The sequence below is a fragment of the Pipistrellus hanaki genome, assembly GCF_964339955.1.
Source record: "Pipistrellus hanaki genome assembly, chromosome: 6".
In the NCBI taxonomy this organism is placed as follows: Eukaryota; Metazoa; Chordata; class Mammalia; order Chiroptera; family Vespertilionidae; genus Pipistrellus; species Pipistrellus hanaki.
In genome coordinates, this window is record NC_140508.1 from 39,078,853 (window position 1) to 39,099,343 (window position 20,491).

Consider the following 20,491-nt stretch of genomic DNA (forward strand, 5'->3'; position numbering starts at 1 on the left):
ACTGAAATCTACAAGGATTATTAAAAGAGATTGAAAAAGACACAATGAAATGGAAAGATATTCCATGTTCATGAATGGGAAAATTCAACCTAGTTAAAAATGTTCATATTACCTACAGCAATATAAAGATTTAATGCAATCTCCACAAAAATCCCCAATGTCATTTTTAAAAGAAATAGAACAAAAATGATCAGATTTATATTGAACCACGAAAGACTACGAATACCTAAAGCAACCCTGAGAAAGAAGAACAAAGATGTAGGCATCACACTACCTGACTTCACGCTCTCCCCTTCCCCCACTTTCCTCCCCTAGGAGAGCTTTCCTCACCTCTCTTCTTTCCTAACTCCAAGGGCCCTTCTTTTGCCTCTGGAACTTGTTTCCTGATTCCATTTCTTTTATGGCTCACTTATTCTATCTCTGTGACTTTCATGTTTTGTCTTCTGTGACTTTCTAAATAAATTGTTCTTTTATAGTTTGTGTCATGGCTCTGAATTCTTTCTTAGCTAGACCTCAAGTACCGAGGTTGTGAACTGAAGTCTGGTCTAACTTCACTCACCACTAAATGCCTTGTTTTTCCGCTGCTAACACCAACTAAGATGGCTGAGATGATGATCCTTGGATATGTCTAAGTTAATTTTTTGTGTGCCCAGTTAGAAAAAGCTGGCCATAAAATTAGGCAAAATAAATGGTAAACACATTTAATTGGCTCCTTAAAACTTCAAAAAGATTTAGATAAATAGATACTCCTTTGATGTCATTTAGGTGTCAGTCCAATTCTTTGAAGCATTTAAAATAATGACTGTCCTTATTTGACAAGGGCGAAGGTCATTTGGAATTTGACTTGACAAGGACAAATGTAAACTGTAAATGCCTCAGGGTGAACGTTGGATCTAATTGTTCTTTTATAAGGATCTAATTGTTCTTTTATAAACCCGTGAGCTCTTCTCATGGGAACAAGGTCTCTGTGTCTGTCTGTATGCGTGTCTATTTGTATGTATGCTATAAATCTACCTGCTGATGGTTTTGTTAAAATTAAGTTAAAGGTAAATTCCTGCTTGTAAGAATTGGGTATTCTAAAATTCCCAGCAATTTATCAACCAACCTAAGTGTTTTTTCAAGTTCATGTGCTCTAAGATTAATCTTTAGTAATAAAAGCTAGCTGAAGTTTGTTGGTTCAAGTAAAACAGACATGTCTTTATTTTGTCTGGGTTTACAAAAATAAGTTTATGTGAACAATTGACTTTAATGTTTCTAGAGATTATAAAATATCCAAGCTAATGTATGCTATTTGACTTCTTAGCTTTCATTAGACTTTAAGGTTTTAAGGGTTAAAATCTTAATATATGTAGGAATAACTTTGTAGTGTTCCAGAAGGACCTCTGGAATGCCTCAAAAGATTAGAAATTCCATAGGGAGCATTGTAAAGTAAGTGATGCAACCTTGTAGGGCATATTGTGTGGATAAACAGTGGTTGTAAATTAAATGAAGAGTTGGGGCTACAGAAACCCAAGACAGCCACTTGGGTCTTCCCTGCTCCCTGCCTCCCTATTTTTCCGTTTTTGCATTCTTTCATGCATCACAGCGCATTTAAGCTGGACTTAGATGAAGAACTGCATGAACCAATATTATTTTTGTTATTAATTCTCACCTGAGTATATTTTTAATTGCTTTTTAGAGAGAGTGGGAGGGAGGGAGAAAGAGGTAGAGAGAAAAACATCGATGCGAGGGACACATCGACTGGTTGCCTCTTGCACATGCCCTGACAGGGGTCAGGGCTGGAGCCCTCAAATGAGGTAAGTGCTCTGGACCAGAATTGAACTTAGGACCATTCAGTTCATGGGTGGGCACTCTATCCACCGAGCCATACCAGCTAGGGCTTAACCAACAGTATTGAAAGGAGACTTCTAACACTATTGCCAAGGTTTGATAGAGTCACTTCAAGAAAATGCCAAGTTGGAAACCACTTTCTTTCACAGTCAGCTCTCAAGAGATGAAGACATTAAAGATCATTTGACTGTCACCTGTAGATTTTGTTATTGGAAAGGACATCAAATAAAAGACACTCTCATTGGAAGGGACCTTATCAGGCACCTATCCGGGAATGGATATCTACCCAGTTGATGGACATCAAAGATCACTCGAGGACGAGAAGCCACCGACACCAGGGGTAGACAGTTACCCTTAGACATCCACAAGGCTTATATACCTACTATTTGATATTGAACTCAGAATCTGTTTTGTTTGATTATTTGATAATGATATTAGTCATCATAACAGTTATACGTGTCCTTGGATCTTTCTATACAGTCCAACTATTTATGATTACTGAACATGTATAATATAATTATTAATACTTTTTCCATGACTTGTGTAAATATATTAGATGCCAAATTTAGAAAAATGAGACAGAAGACAAAAGTTGGATCATGATAGCTCATAGAATAGAAATGATCCAGAATTCTGTGTGTGTGTGTGTGTGTGTGTGTTTTTATTTATTTTATTTTATTTTATTTTTATTTTATTTTATTTTTTTATGAAAGCCATAATACCCGACTCCTTTCCACTTGCCTATCCTTCCTGTTTTGGGAAAAATTCAACCTCAATTCACATTCCATGGTTATCATATTGTTCCATGCCCAATGGTTAACAAGACAATGTTGATGCTGAGATTTTCTAGCAATGAGCCTTTCTAGTGCCGTGACACCACACTATCCAATCAAAAGGTTGGTCACTGGATCCTTTGGATTGATTTATGACCAAAGGTGGGAACTGTGGGTGAAAAAAATGTTCTGTGGAAAGTAATTCACAGGGTGATCTGTTCATAGTTTCTAATGGGGAAGGTCAGAGCAGATAGCCATGCTCCATTCCTATAGCTTCTTCAGTGAAAGGATTTAAGCAGCTCTGTCCATTGTTCTTATGTGTCTAGGTTAACATGCTTTTGAAATACCAGAAGTAGTTATCAAGCCTCTTCTCAGATCACAATGGCATAAAATTAGAAATCAACTACAATAAAAACAGTGAAAAAAATCAAACACTTGGAGAAATAACAGAAGTAATAATTCTCAAAGTGGGTATTAAACTCTCAAGACAGCACACAATCTTGTTAACTGTCCTATAAGGTAATCCCTGCCTTGCTTCTCCCACCTCCTTCCATTCCCTTCTTAATTTCCACTGCACAAAAGAAGCTGAAAACCTCTTATTCTCTATTGCATTTGAGATCTTGCTGTCTGACACATGTCATCAATTTGGCTTAAATAAACTTATTAAAAAATTAAAATTGTACTACAGAGCAACAATAGTCAAAACAGCATGGTATTGGCAAGAGAGAAAAAAAGACATACAGACCAATGGAACAGAATTGAGAGACCAGAAATAAATGTATATGAGCAAATAAGTTTTGACAAAGGAACCACAAGCACACAAGAAAGAAGAGAGAGCCTCTTCAATAAATGGCACTGAGAGAATTGGAGCACCACATGCAAAAGAATGAAACTAGACTACAGTTTGTCCTCATGTACAAAAATTAATACAAAATAGATCAATGACTTAAATATAAGATCTGAAACAATAGATTACATATTGAGGAGCAGAAGCCTCAGCTTGACCCTGGCTGACTCCCTGCCCATTAGATACTAAGCTAATGGACCTTGGTCTTCCAGAGATTATATGAATTTGACCCCAAAGGCAAGCAAAGTAAAGGCAACAAAAAATGAATGAGACTATATCAATTTTAAAAGCTTCTGTACAGCAAAAGAAACCACCAAAAACAAAAATGCAACAATAGAATAGGAGATGATGTCTGCAAACAACAGCTCCGACAATATCCAAAATATATAAAGATCGTATACAACGTAAGACCAAACAAAGGACCAAATTTAAAAATGGGCAGAAGACTTGAGCAGGCACTTCTCCCAAGAAGACATACAAATGGCTAACAGACATATGAAAAGATGCTCAGCTTCACTAGCTGTTAGGGAAATGCACATCAAAACTACCATGAGATACCACCTCACACCTGCTACAATGCCTATTATTAATAAGATAAGACAAGTAAATACATGTATTGGAGAGGTTGTGGAGAAAAAGGAAAATTTTTTACTGCTGGTGGGAATGTAAACTGGTACAACCAACGTGGAAACAGTATGGCAGTTCCTCAAAAAAAAAAAAAAAATTAAGAATAGAGTTACCGTATGAACCAGCAATCCCTCTTCTGGTTATATACCCGAAAAACTTGAAAACATTTATTCACAAAGATATATGCACCCCTATGTTCAGTGCACTATTATTCACATAGAAACAACCAAAGGGTTTTTCAACAGATGATTGGATAAAAAAAATGTGGTACATATGGAATACTACTCAACCATAAGAGAAGATGAAATACTACCATTTGTGACTGCATGGATAGATCTTGAGACTATTAAGTGTAATAAGTCAGTCAGAAAAAGCTAAGAACCATATTATTTCACTCATATGTGGGATAGAAAATAGAATTCATGCTCACAGAATGGTGGTTACCAGAGGGAAGGGAGTTAGGGGTAGTAAAGGGCAAAAGGAGCCAAATATATGGTGATGGAAGGTGATTTGACATTGCATGGTGGGTACACACTGTAATATACAGATCATGTGTTATAGAAATCTACACTTTAAGTCTATGTAATGTTATGAACCAATGTCACCCCAATAAATTTCTTTCTTTAAAACTATTGGCCCATGGTTCTCTCAAAAAATAAAATAAAATAATGGCATTGAGCTAAGAAAGAAAGAAGGAAAGAAAGGAAAAAAGAAGGAAAGAAAGAAAGAAAAGAAGGAAAGAAGAAAGGAAGGAAGAAAGGAAGGAAGGAAGGAAGGAAGGAAGGAAGGAAGGAAGGAAGGAAGGAAGACAAAGCATGTGAGGACCCCATAGTGGGTCTGGCCCCAGGGTCCTTGTTGGTTCAAGGCAGCACCAGTGATGCCCTGGGAGCCCATCCTGCCCAGGCCCCTCCCTCGGACCCAGTCCAGCCCTTTTTGGTCAAGCCCAGGCCCTTCCTCAATCCTAGATGTGTTTTGGAGCTAATCCTGGGCCCTTCCTGCAGTGGACACATATTCACAGTCAGCGAGGTTAAGCCTTTTTCTTACAAACAATGAAGGAAACAAAAGCGAACACCCCACCCATGCAGCTGTCCCGGTGACCCCACATTTGCAGGAAGATTGGCCAAGCAGATGGGGAAATGTTGAGACACAACCAGCTGGGAATTGCCTCCCCAAGCCAGAGGAAGTGATTATGTGCTGAGGGCTGGAGGGTGGCCTGGAGGTCCTGGCCTGGACCCACAGAGCGGAGAACCTCAGGGCAGGTGGTCGAAATTGGGCCCCTGAAAGGGGGACATCAGAGTCACATGACCGTGAGCCGGCTTCCGAGTGGGAGGACTCATTGAGTTCGGGTTGCTGAGATCCTGAGAGGTGACTGAGAGCCAGACCAGGCCCCGTTAGATTAACAACAGCCTCCTGATCCAGCTTTTCCCAGACTTCCACCTCCTCCCTTGTTTGATACTCACCCCAGCAATGGGAGGGAAAACCAGGGCTCAGAGAAGGAGAGAGACTTACCTGCGGTCTCCCAGTAGCCAAGGGCTAAGCTGGGACTGGAACCCTGGACCCTGCCTTCTTCCACCGAGGCGATCAGGCAAGGGCCTCTTCTGGTTCAGGACCCCTTGTTTACTAGTAAATGGGTCTAATTATTAATAAAATAGTGCCACCACCCACTCCTGGCACTTTGTGTGCTGAGCATCTCTCACCCAGCTAACAACAAAGGTGCTGGCACCCATATTTTCCAGAGAAGGACATGTGATTGTACAGGGAATAAACGATTGAGCTGGGATGTGACCCTAAGTGGCCCTCCCTGAGGGCGCTGAGGATGCTGGGAATTCCCCGCCCTTGCTCAGGTGCATTGGAGCTTTCTGTCCCAGGTCATTGGCAGCTAGAACTCCCAGGACCCCCAGCCAGATGTGGCTACGTGAATAGGAGTTCCTTGGGGGTGTGGAAGCAAGCTGGGCCCCATCTGAGAGAGGTATCGCTCCCCGGGCATCCTGGCAGTTCGAGCCAGGATACATTCTCTCCATTTTAATAGATGGGCAAACTGAGGCCGAGAGAGGAAACCGGGTCACCCCCACTTCTAGAGAACTTGAGGGCGGAGAGCAGACGCTGTGGCTTGACCCTGGCTGACTCCCTGCCCATGGCTCCTGCTCCAGGGCGAGGGGGATGCGTGGGGATGATGGAGACACGGGGGTGAGCCAGCGGCTTTCTACTTGCAGACTCCAGCTGGTCAGACAGTCCTATGACTCACCCCCACACGCCGGTGGCTCCGAGGCTGCTCTGGCTCAACCCCCCTGGCCCAGCGTGTTCCTCAGAAGTAAGGAGGGCACCAGCCCTGTTAATCCCTCCCCCCACCCCATTCCCAGAGAGACACTGTTCCTCAGCAAAAGGCAGGGTGGCCAGGGTGACCATGTAATTTATTGTCCAAACCAAAACACTCTGGGGAGCTATTCATGGTTCTTCGGGGACAGCAGGCATTCACTAAGACTGTCCTAGGCAAACAGGGATGTCTGGTCACCCCAGTGATGGGTTGTTGCTTAAGTTATTAGAAGCACAAATGTCAGACTCTGAGGCACCAGCTTCAGGCTAGGGCCAAAGGGTTCTCGGGCAGGTATATTTTTGAGAATTCCTCAAGTCATGGGGCAGCCCTCAGGACACTCAAAACTATGTGTAGAGGTTTGCAACACACACTCTGAGAGGACACGAACTGGGTTCACAGCCTGGTTCTACCTCTTAGGGCTGTGTGCGCTCAGGCCTGTTGTCTAACTTCTCTGACCCTCAGTTTTCTGATTCACAAAACTAACCGATCCCTCTAGGACAACTGTGAGGATGACATTAGATAACCCAGAAATCTTCATGACAATGCTGGCATGGAGTAAATGATCAGTGAATAAGAGGCCATTGTTATTTTGAGTTCGTTGTATTTGTTATTCATTAATTATGCTATGTACCAAGAGGGGCAGACCTGCAAACCTCACATATAGCCCTGCCCTCCGGTTGTACACAGTCTTATAGGAATAAAGGCCAGGGTAAGGGAATGAGTGCTGGGCAGGGAGGATAGACCAAGGGTTTTGTGACTTGGGTGGGGGCATTAAGACAGGCTTCCTGGAGGAGGTGGCCTCCGGGCAGAGTTGTATTGTGGTCCAGGCTCTTTGGAAGATTAGGATCATAGCTCCTGTTTCTAAAGAGCTTCTGATGCCCCTTTGCTCAGTGTGAGTACCAGAAAAAGAGGGCTCATTAAAGCTTGGCTTTTTATCTTCATAACCAACATCCATGCTCTCTTAGAGATGTCAAATATAAAAATTTAGCCCCCCTTTAGCGAGTCCTTTTGGGAGTCCTTCAGCTCACAATGCATCTGCCTAAGGTTTTGTCCTGGCTGCAAGGAATCTAAGGCCCTAGAACTTGCAGAAGCATGAAAGGAGACAGGGCAAGATGGAGCAGGGTGCCGTGGTGAATGGAACGAGTGGTGAGCAGGGGAGCTTGCCCTGATGTGGGGAGTGGGGTTGCTGCCTCTGGGCCTCTTGAGTCCGGCTCTCTGGGCCCATCAGCTTTAGTCCTTTCCCAGCGAGGACCACTTTTGTGCTTTCTATGGACATGGCTGGACACTGTGAGTTTACGCTTGCTCAGTTCAGAAGCTTCCTAGCAAGCCTGATTTTCAAATCCGAGTCCTGGGAAAAGAATCCTATTGATGAGCCTGGGTCACATGTCTATGTCCTCATCTAACCGGCATATGGCCAACAAGCCTGTGATAAAACAGAAGCAGAGAAAACAACGGGTGGGGGTCTTGAACCCTTAGCAAAGGGCCTAGGCGTTCAGGAGGAGGCCTCAGCGTGGGCAAGGGCCAAGAGGTGGGGAATCGGAGGCTTTGTGCAAGGAACCTGAGCAGAGAGCGTTTATGTCAGCCCTTTTGTGGCTGCTTGAAGGGTGGCTCCCCAAAAGGGAAGTCACAAGTGAATCAGTCACAGAACCAGAGCTCAAACCCCTTTTCTCTCCCAGCCCATGTGTGTCTGAGGCAGAGGAGGGAGTCGGGGTAGGGGAGCAGGGAGAATGAAATCAAGAAATAACTGCCTTCACAGGGACGATAATGACATTTTAATTTGAAAATTGCAAGGAGACAAGGCTGTGGAGACATATGCAAATTTGTATGCAGATGAGATGTAAATAGGCCTGCCTGCTCTTGCTTGACACACCTGGATGTGGCTCAGTGACAAACCCTAATGGGCACTGCAAGGCTGTGTGATTGATTATCAAAGCCAGCTGGGATGACAACTGCACGCCTCTCCTGGGAGCCTGGAGAGAGATCAGAGTGTTTCTAGAGCGCCCTCTGATGGGAGACCCTGAGGCACGGCCCTATCTAGTTCAGGAATGGCAAGTTTGGGACACATTGATTACCTCTATCCCTGCTGGCATCCGTGGCAGACATGATTAATCAATCATAGAATTTTTTTCTTACCAAGCCAACCAGGTGCTCTAGGCAGCCCCTACTTATCGATCAACGTTGGCATCCATTCATTCATTCATCCATCCATTCATCTCATAAATTTTGTTGAGTTTTCCCCCTGTGCTAAGGATACATTGAACAGGCAGATTCAATTCCTACTCTCACGAAAAGCACAGCAGTTTAGTAGGCATTCTAAGCATTAATAAAATACTACAAAATGGCAATTGAGATAAATACCATTGAAGTGCATGGCTTTTATAAAAGGCTCCACGTGCATGAAGGAGAAGAACATGTTTCTATAAGAGAGAGTTTTGACACACACACACACACACACACACACACACACACATATATATATTTATAGTATTGATTTTTCACAGAGAGGAAGGGAGAGGGATAGAGAACTAGACACATCGATGAGAGAGAAACATCGATCAGTTGCCTCCTGCACACCCCTTACTGGGGATGTGCCCACAACCAAGGTACATGCCCTTGACCGGAATCGAACATGAGATCTTCCAGTCCGAAGGTTGACGCTCTATCCACTGAACCAAACCAGTTTCGGCTAAAGTTCAATATTTTTAATGTATTCAAAGATACATAAAACCACCATAGTCACTATGAAACATTTTCTTGACCTGCAAAAGAAATTCTTTATCCTTAGATAGTCATGCCCTCCCACCCACACCTTAGCTCTGAGCCACTGCTAATCTGTTTTCTGTCTCTATAGATTTGTCTGTTCTGGATATTTTATATAAATGGACTCATACACTATGTAACCTTTTATGGGTGGCATCTTTCACGTAGCCTAAAGTTTATATGAATCATCCATGTTGTGTGTGTGTCAATACTTTTATTTAAAAAATTTATTATGGTAAAATATGTATAATATAAAATTTGCCATTTTAGCCATTCATAATTCAGTGGCATTAATTATATTTGCAATGTGCAATGATCATATATATTTCCCAAACTTTTTATCACTCCAAACAGGAACTCTGGTAATTATCATTAATTATTATCTTATATAATAAAGAGCTAATATGCTTACTAGACCGAACAGCAGATAGAAGAGAAGCCAGAGCTGTGAGGGGCCTAGGCAGCCGCGGCTGTGAGGGATCAAGCTTCTTGCATGAATTTTGTGATTCGGGCTTCTAGTTAAATAATTCCTCATTCTACCCTCTTCCCAGGCCCTGGTAACCTCTAACCAATAATGTCTCTATGAATTTGCCTATTCTAGATATTTCATATAACAGAATCATACAATATTGATCCATTTTGTCTTAATTCACTTAGCATAATGTTTTCAAGGATCATCTGCATTGATGATCAGAACTTCATTCCTTTTTATGGCTCGATAGTATTCCCTTTTCTGTAAACACCACAGTTTGCTGATGGACACTTGGGTTATTCCAGCTTTTAGCTATCGTGAGCAATGCTACAATGAGCATTGGCATAAAAGTATCTGCTTGCATCTCTGTTTTCAATTCTTTAGGGTATGTACCAGGAGTAGAATTGCTGGGTCATTCTCTGTTGACCTTTTAGAAGAGCCGTCTCACTTTTTCATAGATGTTACGCCATTTCACATCCCCACCAACATTGCATAAGGGACCCAATTTATCTACATCATCACCCACATTTGTTATTTTCCGCTGTTTTGATCACAGCCATCCTAGTGGGTATCGCACAGTGGTTTATTTGCATTTCCCTAACGACAAATTGCGGTGAGCATCTCTTCATGGGCTCGCTGGCCATTGGTACATCTTTTTTGGAGAAACGTCTATTCAAGTTCTTTGCACACTTTTAAATATATATATATATTTTATTGATTTTTTAAAAAGAGGAAGGGAGAGAAATAGAGAGTTAGAAACATCAATGAGAGTCATCGATCAGCTGCCTCTTGCACACCCCCTACTGGGGATGTGCCCGCAACCAAGGTACATGCCCTTGACCAGAATCGAACCCAGGGCCCTTCAGTCCACAGGCTGACGCTCTATCCACTGAGCCAAACTGGTTTCTGCTTTGCACACTTTTTAATTGGATGTTTATCTTTTAGTTGTTGGGTTGTTCATATATCCTAGGTGTTAAACCTTTATCATATATATGATTTTCAAATGTTTTCTCCCATTCTGTAGGTTGCCTTTTCTATTTCCGGATAATGTCATTCCATAGCCAAATGTCTCTTGTTGTGATGAAGCCCAACTGATCCATTTTTACTTTTGTTGTTCGTGCTTTGGTGTCCCATTATTTTACATTTGCAAAGGTCCCCCCCAGCTTCTGTGTGGGGGCCAGATGAGCGGGGCCCAGGTGGCTACAGGAAGGCCATGGGGGATACTGTAACAGCCACCCTCGGGAGAGGGGGTGAAGGCTGGGATGAGGGTGGGGAAGGTGACGGAGACAGAAATGGAAGGTTAGAGAGAGATGGGGGTGGGGTTAGAGAGAGCTCTGGGGAAATTCAGGGAAAACTTGCAGGATTCCAGCCTGGGAGCCTGGATGGATGGTCGTCAGTGAAGAGAGAGGGAGGCAGGACTGGGAGGGCAGGTCAGGAGTTCCACATGCAAAGTGACCAATTTGCCATCATCCCTGGTCTGCCTACACCCTGCCCCCATTTCACAGGAGGGGAAAGTGAGGCCTAAGGAAGTACAGTGGTCCCTGCAGGGTCCCCCATCACACCCTAGACAGAGGGAGTGGCACTAGGAGCCCTGCCACCAGCCCTGCCACTTCCTCTGAGTGGGGTCACAGGCTCTGGCCACAGAGAGCTATTTTTCAGCTGGGAGAGGGTGGGGTTTCAGGCCCGATGAGCTTGTCCTGGGCTGGTAGCCAGTTCACAGCCCCCAGAGGACAGAACAGCTCTGTTTCATGAGGGCTGCCTGTACCCTGACCCCAGCCAGCTGTCCTGTCTGGGTCTGATGTGGGCAGCTTGAGGGTACAAGGGTGTGGGGTGCCTACCTCAAGATGCGGACAAGATGGAGGCTCCCGGATTTGGCATTAGTGAGAACCAGGTCCAGATTTTGAGGTTTCCCCTTCTCCATCCCTTCCCTTGCCCTGTGGCCTTGGGCAATCCCCCTCCCCTCTCCTGCTCCAGCCTTTTCACATGTGAAATGGGGACATCCTAGGCTGATATGGCTCTTTGGCTCTTGAGTGTGGCTCTTCACAAAATACCATGGCCTGGGCGAGTCTATTTTGAAGAAGTGGCATTATAAGAAGTTTAAGTTTAAAAAATTTGGCTCTTAAAAGAAATTTCAATCGTCGTACTATTGATATTTGGCTCTGTTGACTAATGAGTTTGCCGAACACTGTCCTAGGGTATGACTTTTGTGCACTCCAAAGTTGTAGTAAATGTTGGAGGAAATGGATGGAAGCAAAAGTACTTTGAAATCTGTAAAGTGCCTACATTTCAGTTCTACTGTGCTCCATGCCACTGCTCTGGGGACATCTAAGGCTGTGCTCCTTCACAAGACAGCCACCCTCTGGAGAAGGTCTGGTGTGGAGCCCAGGGGTCCAGAGCTCTTACTGTCCTGGCCCAGCAGGTTTGACCAGCCCATTAGACAGATGGGGAAAACTGAGGGGCAGCCCTCTGCTCAGACTCACTGGCTGTTAAGCCTGGATTAAAAGGTAGGGCTCTTTTATCCATTCGATGTCCCCATTGGATGGGTAGGGAAAACTGAGAGCCAGAGAGGGGAAGCAACAGCAGTCGGAAATAGGGCAGAAGTGGCACATGAGGTTCTGAATCCCAGGCCACGCCCTTTCTGCCACCCCTTGCCCACCAATCCCTAGAGTTTAAAAAGGGGCTCCTGTCACAGTGGGATATTCATAGTCACTGGCAGAGTTGGGGTTCCTTGTCAGCCCATATTCCTCCCTCCAGAAGAGGCTGCAAACTCTCTCAAAAATTCCACAGAGAGACATTGCACCCCACATCCTCTTTTTACAAATGCTTATTTATTGATTTGAGAGAGACATCAATTTGTGTCCCACCTGTTTATGCATTCATTGGTTGATTCTTGTTGGTGCCTTGACCAGGGATTGAACCTACAACCTTGGCATACTGGGATGATGCTCTAACCAACTGAGCTACCTGTCCAGACTCAGAGTAGCCTATCAGGGGCTGAGGATTTACTGATGCAGAGCATTGTTGTCACTAGAGGGGCATATTGGGGGAGGTCTCCCCAGTCCCCCATCATGGGCAGGTTAGGGCAAAAGTCAATAAACCAGGTCTCTTTGGACTTCAAGAAACAACCGGGGATCCAGAAAACTGATTAGGAAATCTATACAATTCAAAGAGTGAAAAACTCTTCAGGAATTTATTGGTAGCCTCTGGAGAAATTTATTCCTTAATTTGTCGGTAGTAGAAGCAGGGACTGGCTGGGCTGATGCCTAATGATAATACTAGATACCATTCAATGAGCACTTACTATGTTCCAGGCACCTTTCTCAGGGCTTTCCACATACTAAAAAAGAGCAAGCCTCTGAGGTCTGATTATTCTCATTTGCCAGGAGGGAAGCAAGGCACAGAGATGGTGCATACCTTGGCCAAGGATTCACAGCTTGTGAGCGGTGGAGTCTGGGCAGAAACGGGTTCCGTCCAACTCCAGAGCCACATGACTGACCACTGGACCACACTGCCATGTGTGTTACAAGAGACCGGATATGAGTGCTGCCCAAAGGACCAAGCCCAGCCCAGACAAGGCCCCTGGGACAGGGCAGTGGCCAGGCACAGCAGGACTGCTAAGGGGACAAAGCCTGTGGACACTCAGACCCAGCAACCAGCCCAGGCTTGTCCATGGGGGAGTTAGAGGCCTCAGTTGTACCAAGTCTCAGCTCTGCCACTCGCTGGGTGTCACTGGGCAAAGCCCCCCACACCTCTCTGAGTCTCAATTTCCTCCTTATTAAAATGGGGTGGGATTAGCGTTGGCTTCATAGGATTGCGATGAAAAATGCTATAGCCCTGTAAAGCTTTTAAAGGGCTTAGCAGTGAAATAAGTCAGAGAAAGACAAGTGTCACATGATCTCACTCATATGTGGAATCTGAGTAACAAATTGATGAGTGGATTCAGAAACATGGAAGCATGGAACAGAGTGCCAAATCTCAGAGGGAAGGCAAGGATGGTGGGTGGGTGGGAGGTAGTCAACCAAAGAGCATATATACACACACGCATATCCCATGGATGCAGACAATAGGGTGATGAAGGCCTGGGGTGGGGAGGGAAGGGGGCAGGGGCGGGCTTGGGGGAGGGGGCAATGGAGGAAAAAAGGGGAACATATGTAATACTTTCAACAATAAAGAACTATTTTAAAAATAAAATAAAATAAAGGGCTTAGCATGCTGGGCACAGAGTAAATGCAGATAAAGGTTAGCTATTCATGTGATTGTGATTCATTCTTTTTTATTATGATTATTACATTTCCTTTCTGGACCCCCTTTTCCCCAGGGGCTGATGTGAGTAAACAGGCTGTTCTCTTTGGAGACAGCGGGATGCACAAGATGGCTTTGCGGTCCCCTCCCGCCCAAGGATTCTCAGATCACTCATTCCCCTCAGCACCCCCCCCCCCCATCCCTCACAGTAGCTATAGTCTCTCCTCTGAAGTCAGTTTCGATCCTTGCACCCCAGGTACCCTGGCTCCCTGCCTGTGGTCCCTACTTGCTGGATGCTGTTGCTATGGCAACAGCATTTTAAGAGCCTTCGGCCCCCCTCTGAGGTGACAGGCCTAGATGGAGATTGGCTGATCAAATGTCCCCTGCAGTCTCAGGCCTGTCTGGATGGAAGGCAGGAGAGACGAATGTAAGAACGAGAGCTGGCTTGGGGTGGGGGGCTCCCTCAGCCCTCAGCTCCCCTTCTCTGACCCCCCCCGCCCCCCGCCCATGTGTGCAGACAGCAGCCCTCACTGTTCTGTGTGCATCGCAAACCCCTGAGCTGATGGGTGCGAATGCGGATTCCAGCCACCGATGGCCCCGAGGGTCTGATTTCAATGATCGGGGGGCTCCTGTGGAAGCAGCCTTAAATCAGTCCAGCTACTGGCTCGGAGGCAGGCAGGCCCCAAGCCACACCTGAATCTCGGAAGGTCCTGCAGTCACTCTGGGCTAGGGGTGTCGAACTCAATCAGAGAAGGGGCCAAAATCTAAAATCCAGCCTAAATCGCAGGCCGAATGGTTTACTGAACAGTCATAAACTGACAATGTCATAAACTGACAGAGGAGTGCAGTGATGACAGCGCAGTGCGGGCCACGTTGCAAGGCCTGGCAGGCTGGATTTGGCCCGCGGGCCTTGTGTTTGACACATGTGCTCTGGGCATTGAGGTTTGTGTGGCCCTCTCTGCTGTGACAACTCCTGAGAAACCCTGTTCGTCTCCCTGGGCCCGCTCCAGGGCTGCCTGCCTCTCCTTCCACAGGCTCATCCGTGGGAGGACATGTGCCGCACCCTCTCCCCACAGCCAGGAAAGTTCCAGGCGAGGCTGGCAGGGCCGTGCTGGGAAAGCGTCCGGGGGCAGAGCCCGGCCCCCGCTCCCAGGGCAGTGACGTTCAGGGAAGGCGCCGGCTGGCTTACTCCGGGCGGTGGAAGGCTTACTGTCTGCTCCGCTCAGATCCCAGGTGTGAAGGCCTCTGCCATTGTCCCCCATCCCTCGGCACCATCTGCTGGCGGGGACGTGGCTCCTACCTTTGTCCGGTCCCTACCACCAGCAGAAGCTGGGACTCTGGGCACCAAAGACGGAGTCTGAAGACAGGTGAAGCCTGGGGGAGTGGGGGGAGAGACAGTGTCTGGGGAGACGTGGTGGGGAGGGGAGAAGAGAAGACAGAACATCAGGGAGTGGAGGGCTCTCTCTGGAGGGCAAGGACCAGGCTGTGGGATCCTGAGACGTGAGGTCTGCGGCAGTTGGAGCTGCCGAGTGAGATGGAGAGCGGAGAGGCAGCAGGCTTTCCCCCTCCCTCTCCCCCTCCCCCTCCCCCTCCCTGGGACCCTAACTCTCTCCAGCAGGTGATGGATTCTCTGGCCGAGGCCAATGGCACAATGAGCTGCATGCAGTGATTTGCTCGACAACACCCCCTTTATTCCTCTCCCGGGCTCACCTCCCCCTGTGGCTCCTGGGGTGACTGTCAAACACACATGCACCTGGATCCTTGCCTCAGGGCCTGTTCAGTGGGATCCTGAGACCAGAAGCCACTCCCGAATCTCTCACTCACGGTTCTGTGCGAGGGCAGCGAAGCCCCTTGTGTCCCAAGGGGAAGCTGGGGGCCCCTGGGCGGCCTGCCTATGGCTGAGCCCTCTGGAGGGGTCTGTACTGGGGCGAGGGAGCCACCCCCAGCTCTGCGGCGCCCTGTCCTGACCTCCCAGGGTCCCGACTTCTCAGAGCTTCCTGGTGCTGATTCTCGGCCCCTCCGTTTGGGCCATGCACACTCTGAGTGCTCAGGAGCCCCGGCCCGATGGGCTGGGTCCCTCCACAGCAGGCCCAGCCCGCACCCCTGGAGCCTGGTACAGTGCGAGGGGTGGGGGTGGGGGCTCTGCTCCCAGCTAGAGGGAGGCAGGGGGGCTTGTCTGGGGCGAGTCCTCCAGAGACGTCCGTGAGTCTGTCCCCTCTGAGGAGGAGCTGCCCCCGGTGGGGTGGGGGATCTGCCTCTGCCTGGGGAGCCGCTGCCAGGAGAAGAGGGAGGTGAGGAACCGCTCAGGGGCAGCAGGATCAAGGGGCTCTCGAGGGCCCTTGCCTTCACCAGCCTCTGTGGCCTGGCCAGCGTCCGGGGGCAGCGGGCCTGCCCGGAGATGTCTGTTCTGCCCGCCTCTCTGGGCCCGCGGAGGCCAGCCGGGCGGCTTTGGTGAGCGGTCCGGGCCCAGGCAGTCCTGGAGGGCCGGGTCCCGCCTTCCCGTGGGGGTGCCTTCCCCATTCACACCGTGGCCCCTGGAGGCGGGCCGCTGCAGTTCCCAGGGTGCCGCGTGGGCCCCGGGGCCCAGTGGGCAGGGACAGTGGGCCAGTGCCTTCTCCAGGAGGGTCTGGATCTCCGCGTGTCTCGCCCGGGCCTCCTCCCACAGGTCCTGGCCCAGGTCCTCCCGGCGCAGCGAGGCCGCCTGCAGCCCCATGGCCGTGAGCTTCTCGGCGGGGAACTCGGACGACAGGCGCTCCAGGTAGCGGCGGAGGCGGCGCTGGCCCCCGGGGCTGGCCTTCGGGTCCTTGCCCAGCTGGAGCTGGGTCACCAGGTCCTGACAGTCCATGTGGAACCAGGCCATCTGGGAGACAAGAGAGGGAGGTGGGGCTCAGGCTGGGAGTGGGGCCACGGGGCTCCGCGAGGACAGGATGGGCCTCCCCGAGCAGAGAGAGGACTCGAGGACTACGCACGGCTGGATGGAGTTAGTAACATGCCCCCAGATGGTAGGGCCCTCAGGTGGCCGTGATCTCCTTTGCTGACTGGATGACAATGGTATCCCTCTCCGCCCCAGGGCACACACACCTGCCACGGGAACAGTCCCCAGCTCCTGGGAACTTCAGGCACCAGGGCCCGTGGGGACTTAGGCCTCCCTGGGACTCATTTCTCCCCCTGGAAGATGCACGGTTGCACCAGGTGGTCACAAACACCTTGGTGAGAGCAGAACATGCAGGCTCTTGTACTGCATTAGCCGCTGAGGAGTGGCACTGAGGGAGGAGTCTGCTAACGTGTATTGAGCACGGCCGCTCTGCCAGGCCCTTCGTGTCTCCCACCTGATCACATGCAATACCCACAGCCCATTGGACAGAGGAGGAAACTGAGGCTCAGAGACGTGCAATCCTTTGCCCAGGTCACACTGCAAGGGAGGAGCTGGGGTTTGAACTCGAGAGAGCCTCCTCCAAGCATCTCCTTGCCCAGGAGAACCGGGGCCAGGCAGCGAGGCCATCAGCCAACCCGGACCCAGCAGCCCCCTCACTCCAGCCCCTCGGGCCCCATTTTGGGGTTCTGCTGTGCCTGCTTCCCTTGCAAAATGCCTGCAGGCTGCAGAGGGGCCAGCCCATTCCCAGCAGCTCGTGAAAAACATCATCTTTCTCTCCATTAATTTAGAAGCTGACAGCGAGCTGTTAGGCTGTGGGGATTGGAGAACCATTTTCTCCGAGGAAACCATCTTTCCGTGGATTAAGGGAACTTGTCTTTAGATAAATGGCTTCATATTCGCGGAAGCTCACGGAGCTCATGGCTGGGAAAGGGCTCCATAAATCTCCCTTAGCACCGCAACCGTGTTATTATTATTTATATATATATATAGTGCCAAAGCTGCTGCACGCACGCTCTCTGCCCGGCCCACCCCAGCACTGAGCTGTCCCGTCTGTCCTGTCTGTCTGTCTGTCCTGTCTGTCTGTCTAGGACTCCATCTTCTAGGCCGAGCTGGAAAGAGATGGGTAACACCTCAGAAATCTTCTCGCCCCAACCCTTGTTGTATGGATTAGAATTCAGGGCCAGGGAGGCCGGGGGCTTGCCCAGATCGAACAGCAAGCAATGGCCATGGTAGAGCTTCAGGTCGGCTGGACCTCACATGTGATTTCCAGTCCCGGCTTGGACTGCACGTTCCCACACACATCCACTGCCCTCCTTCCTCCAGCCACCTGGCCAGTTCCCCCCTGACAGCCCCCCCAGAGTTCACCAAGCCCCCCGCTGGCCTTGCTCTGGGCCCCATGGACCTACCCGGCTGCCACCTCAAGAGCTCACCTCACAGATGGCAGACAAGAGAGGAGCAGGTGATGAAGTGACAGGATATTTTCAGATCACCAAGGGCCAGTGAGGCAATAAGCACAGGTGATGAGACAGAATGGGGAGTGGTAGGTACGAGCAGGTAAGGAAGGGTCTTTGTGAGGAGAGGACACTGAGCTGAGAAAAGATAAACAGCCAGCCAGTCGAGGGGAAGAGCACTCCAGCCGAGGGAACAGCATGTGCGAAGCCTCAGAGCGGGAGCAGGTTTGGTTTCCCCGGGGAGGGCCGATGGGCTGAAACTGACGAGCCAGGGAGCAGGTGCGGGGGTTATTCACATTCCACCTAATCCTCTCAGCAAGGAACCTGGCAAGGCTGGCACTGGAGCCAGAGGGTGTGGTTTGAATCCCAGCTCTGCCACTTCCTAGCGGTGTGGCCCTGGGTGCTCTGATCTCTCTGTGCTTCCTTGTGCACAAAATGGGCAAAATAACAGTACCTGCCTCATAGGGTTAGTGTGACCAAAAACTATGTGCAAAGGATTGAAGCCAGGAACACAGAAGCATTGTTACCATCGTCATCGTCATCGTCATCATCGACGAGGAGTGAGGCCCAGAGCAGTGAGACTGTCTTTGAAGTCACACAGCCCATCTATATATAAAAAAAGTCTAAGCAACCAATTGACCGAACAACTGGTCGACTGGTCTCTATGATGCGCACTGACCACCAGGGGGCAGACGCTCAACGCAGGAGCTGCCCCCTGGTGGTCAGTGCACTCCCCTAGCGGGAGTGTCATTCAGCTGACCAACCCATCCAGGTGGCCCACCAGCCTGGCAGCAGCCACTCCCTCCCTCAGTAGTCCTGCAGGTACAATCTCCAGAGAAGGGGCCAGGCACTGGCGGACTGGTGCCGCCTGCACAATCCCAACAGCACCGCTGGCCTCCTGGAAGTTGGTCTCGGGCACTGTGGCCGCTTCCCCTCCTTAGACGCTCCACAAGGAAGAAAGGATATAAAAGTGGCTGCCAGGTGGCTCCTGACAACAGGTGTGAAGGTCAGTGGGACGGATCTAGATTATGGGCCTGCAAGGGTGTCCCACTGCTCACCCAGAGGGCCAATCGTGTCCCGCCCCTCCCCTCCACCCCCTCAGGACAGGCACCAGACACGGCAGTGCGAGCCTCTCCTGATCAGGAGTGTGTGTGAGCCCGTGGCAGGTGCAGTGGGGAGGGAATTACGGGGAGTGGCAGGCAGGAGCAGCAGGCGGCGTTGGACTGCTGGTTTCAGCCCAATCCCCACAGGCCATGCCGAGGGACCCCACCTGTGCACAAATTTGTGCACCGGGCCTCTAGTATAAGCATAAGCTGCCTCGCTCTCTACAGTCTGCACAGCTGGGAGTAGGAGATTCCTTTGCTGTCATGACCCACAGCTGCCCCCCTTGCCTGCTGCCCCAGGGAGACAGAGACTGGCCTGTCCTCCCAGAGCCCCTGGCGTGATTGACCGGAGTCCCGCCACTGCCCTCTGAAACACCCTGTGTTCTCTGTCCCCGGGTGATGGGCAGGCCTGACATCTGGGAGTCTGGGGCCAGGCTCTTCTCACGCTCTGTCCTCAGCAGTGAGGGGCAGCTGAGGTCACTGGGCCTGGGCCAGAGAGGTGGGTTCTTGTTCCAGCTGGGTCACAGCTCTCCCAGCCTAACCCCCGTGCCCCTACGCCTCAGTTTCCCCATCAGAAAATGAGGGACTTGGGAGAGATTTAGAAGAGGTGAGGGCTCTACAGTCAAATCCTGTTTGACCATCAGCCCTCTGGGGGTCCTTAAGCCAGCTGCTTTCCTCTTTGGGCCTCAGTTTTCTCATCTGTAAAATGGAAGAATGTTGGCACCACTCCCTCATAAAGATCTGGTGAGAATTCAATCAGGCAAGATTTGTGAAGCTGGTAGGAAGCTCTGGCATGAGTACACGGTCAACAAGTAGGCTATCCTCATCATAATCACCTAATCTTCATCATCATCATCATCATCATCCTGACTTAGACATGGCTAATTGGTTGTCATTCTCCACCTACCTCCCCACCTTTGGAGAGCAGAGAGCATGTGATAGGGCGTGGACACATCTATGTTCACATTCCAGCTTTTTTTTCCTTCTCTTTGGGCCTCAGTTTCCTCATCTGTAAGATGGGCTAATCAACCTTGCCACATTGGGTTGCCAAGAGATGAGAGGCAAGAGAAACCCCAATACTTTGCATCTACCTGTCCCCAGCCCTACCTGACCGAGGTAGTCCTACCCTCTCCTCCACCCTCCTGGCCAAACTCCAGGTTCCCAGCTAGGACTGAGGCCTCTGTTCTGAACACGCCA

General features: G+C 49.2%; 1 protein-coding gene across 1 annotated transcript in view; it reads right to left on the reverse strand.

Moving 5' to 3' along the window:
- Positions 1–13,789: 13,789 nt before the first annotated feature.
- The window catches only part of KIAA1755, a 38,153-nt gene continuing 31,451 nt past the window's right edge, over positions 13,790–20,491 (reverse strand). Inside the window, exon 14 of the mRNA XM_084888680.1 lies at positions 13,790–16,725. Within this exon, the coding sequence (XP_084744806.1) occupies positions 16,018–16,725 (708 nt within the window). The 3' untranslated portion in view covers positions 13,790–16,017. The remainder of the gene's footprint in view (positions 16,726–20,491) is intronic.